This window comes from Hevea brasiliensis, chromosome 2 (assembly GCF_030052815.1).
Source record: "Hevea brasiliensis isolate MT/VB/25A 57/8 chromosome 2, ASM3005281v1, whole genome shotgun sequence".
NCBI classification, from domain to species: Eukaryota; Viridiplantae; Streptophyta; class Magnoliopsida; order Malpighiales; family Euphorbiaceae; genus Hevea; species Hevea brasiliensis.
Window position 1 is genome coordinate 54688997 of NC_079494.1, and position 2859 is coordinate 54691855.

General features: G+C 38.8%; 1 protein-coding gene across 1 annotated transcript; it reads left to right on the top strand.

Moving 5' to 3' along the window:
* The first annotated feature begins 2160 nt into the window (after window positions 1-2160).
* LOC110650368 (uncharacterized) lies at window positions 2161-2658 on the top strand. The gene has a single exon (XM_058143085.1). The coding sequence runs from the start codon at window positions 2161-2163 to the stop codon at window positions 2656-2658; it is 498 nt and encodes a 165-aa protein (XP_057999068.1).
* The last annotated feature ends 201 nt before the right edge of the window (window positions 2659-2859 follow it).

Consider the following 2859-nt stretch of genomic DNA (forward strand, 5'->3'; position numbering starts at 1 on the left):
TGATGCTTTATGGGCATATAGGACTGCTTACAAAACCCCTATAGGAACTACTCCCTTTAGGTTGGTGTATGGTAAGTCTTGTCATTTACCTGTGGAGCTAGAGCATAAAGCATATTGGGCTATTCAGACCTTGAATTTTGATCTTAAGCAAGCTGGTGAGAAGAAGCTATTGCAACTTAATGAGCTTGAAGAATTGAGGATGGATGCCTATGAAAGTGCCCGTATTTATAAATAAAGAACCAAAGTTTGGCATGATAAGCATCTTAGGAAAAAGGAATTTAAAGAAGGTGATTCAGTTTTGTTGTTCAACTCAAGATTGAAATTGTTCCCTGGAAAATTGAAATCAAGGTGGACTTGTCCATATAGAGTTTCTAAGGTTTTCCCTTATGGAGCAATTGAAATTTGGAGTGAAAAATCTAGAAATTTTAAGGTCAATGGGCATAGATTGAAACATTACATAACTGGAGACCCAATAAAGGGAGTAAACTGTTACAAGCTCTCTGATCCCTCACCTCTTTTTAGTGAAATGCATGAAGAGTCCAGCTAAGGACTATAAATTAGCACTCTTGGGAGGCATCCCAAGTTCTTTTATTTTGTTTTTGTTGATTTACTTTTATTTGCTTTACTTTTGTTTTTATCTTAAATCTCCCCAAATTCAATTTTTGACATTGTTGAATCTTGTCCTTTGTAGATGTATTTCAATGGAGGAAGGTTGTTGCACTTTCGGGGAGTAACTCTTAATCTGATATTTCACCCATTAACTCTCCCAAGATTGGTTTATTTTCATTGCATAACCTGTGTAGGTCTGCTTCTTAGTTTATGCAGAGAAATGAAACTTTCAGCAAAGAGGGGTCTGCAGCACATGGCATTTGTTTCTTTGTTGAGGTTGGGTGTGTAACTTTTAAGTATTTGTGCTTATCATGTTAATATAATGGTAAGTGGGTCATTGTTGTAGTTTTGAGCTTATGTGAGTTGTATGATTCAATGTGCACATGCTGCATTTTCTTGGCATAACTTGGAGAGTCCATTTTCTTTTGTGGATAAATGCAGTTTTGTGCAGATTTTTATTGAGCTTTAATGTGCTAAATGTTAATTTGCAGAGTTTGGGTTGAAATGGCATAATTCACAAATGCCTTTTATGCAGAACTTGTCTCTACAAGCTTGTATGGTGCAATTATGATGGATTTTGTCTATATATTGATATGTTTTTGGTGATAATTTCTCATGATTTATGCTTCATAGAATTATATTTCTTCATTCTAGTGTATTTTTCAAACTTGCAAATCATTTTCAATTGTAATCTCAATCTTGTTGAAATGTACATAAGTAACTGCATAGCTTATGCAGCTTTCAGACTACAAATTTTGCCATTTTTCATCTCTGCTGAAACCTGCATAAGCCTTTGCATAACTTATGCAATCCTGCATAACCACAATTTTTGCCATTTTTCATCTCTGCTGCAATCTGCATAAGGATGTGTATAGCTTATGCAATTCTGCACAGCCACATTTTTGCCAAATTTCATTTCTGCCGAAACTTGCATAAGTGTGTATAACTTATGCACTCTTGCATGACATCAAATCCTGCATTTTCAAATCTGCCGAAATCTGCATAACCAAGTGCATAAGTAATGCACTTTTGCATAACCAATTTTTTACACTCCCATTTCTGCCGAAATCTGCATAAGGGAGTGCACAGCTTATGCACTTTTGCATAACCACATTTTCTGGGATTCCATTTTCTGCTAGAACCTGTATAAGGCAGTGCATAAGTCATGCACTTTTGCATAACCAATTTTTCAAACCACTTATTTCTGCCGAAACCTGCATATGGTAGTACATAAGTCATGCACTTTTGCATAACTAACTTTTCACACTATAAATTTCTGCCGAAACTTGCATAAGAGAGTGCATAAGCTATGCACACCCATTCTCCCCTTATGCAGTTTTTCACATGTCCTGTGTAAATCAAAAAAACTTTTGGCACCCCACTTTCCCACCTCCCACTTCCCGTCGTTCCTGTTCACACCCCCCCAAGTTCATTTTTCTCGGCATTACTCTTCCTCCCAACAGCTCTTTTCATCGCCCGATGCCCTAACTTCCCTTTACCTCTTTCACTTTCTTCTTCCCTCCTCCATTCTCACCATCGATAACAACCACTATGGAATCACCTCCCCATTCCCCTCAAGGCTCTCCTCTCCAAGTCACGCCCCTAGCAATGCAGGCCCCCAATCCCGATTCTCCTCCACAACAAACCCCTCCACCACCTCCCACATCCACCTATAAGAGGAGAATCCGGTCGAAATTAACCCGACCCATGGCCTCTGCACCACCTCTCACAAAATGCAAAGACCCACCTACCACTCCACTTTCAGAGCCTGCACCCAAAAACCCCAAAACTTCAGCTACCTCACGACAAGGGGTTAGCGTTTCTACCTCTACCCCACAAGCCAAATCACCCTCCTCTAGCAAAAAGCAAACTTCAGCAGCAACACAGGTATCCAAACTACCTTGGCCCCTTCTTGATGCAACCCACAAGGCAACTTTTAAGAGACTAAAGGACAGGAAAGTGCAACCCACTATGTACATTTCTGCAGATGCCCTCCAATCATTTGGTTTATTTGATAATGTTGTTGCCTACCTTGATGGTTTAGGTTAGATGGAATTTGTGCATAAATAAGAACTAGTTTATTCAGCTCTAGTTTTGGAATTTATTTCCTCATTTTCTGCTACTCTGAAATTGCATGAGATAGATTACAAGCCAATTATGAAGTTTAGGTGTTTGGGGCAAAATAGAGAGCTATCATTAGACCAATTTCATAGTATTTTTGGGTTTGCAATTGATGGATTGTTTAGGGTA

Bases quoted from the DNA above. Each gene is read 5' to 3' on its own strand.
- LOC110650368 (XM_058143085.1), top strand. From the start codon at position 2,161: ATGGAATCACCTCCCCATTCCCCTCAAGGCTCTCCTCTCCAAGTCACG.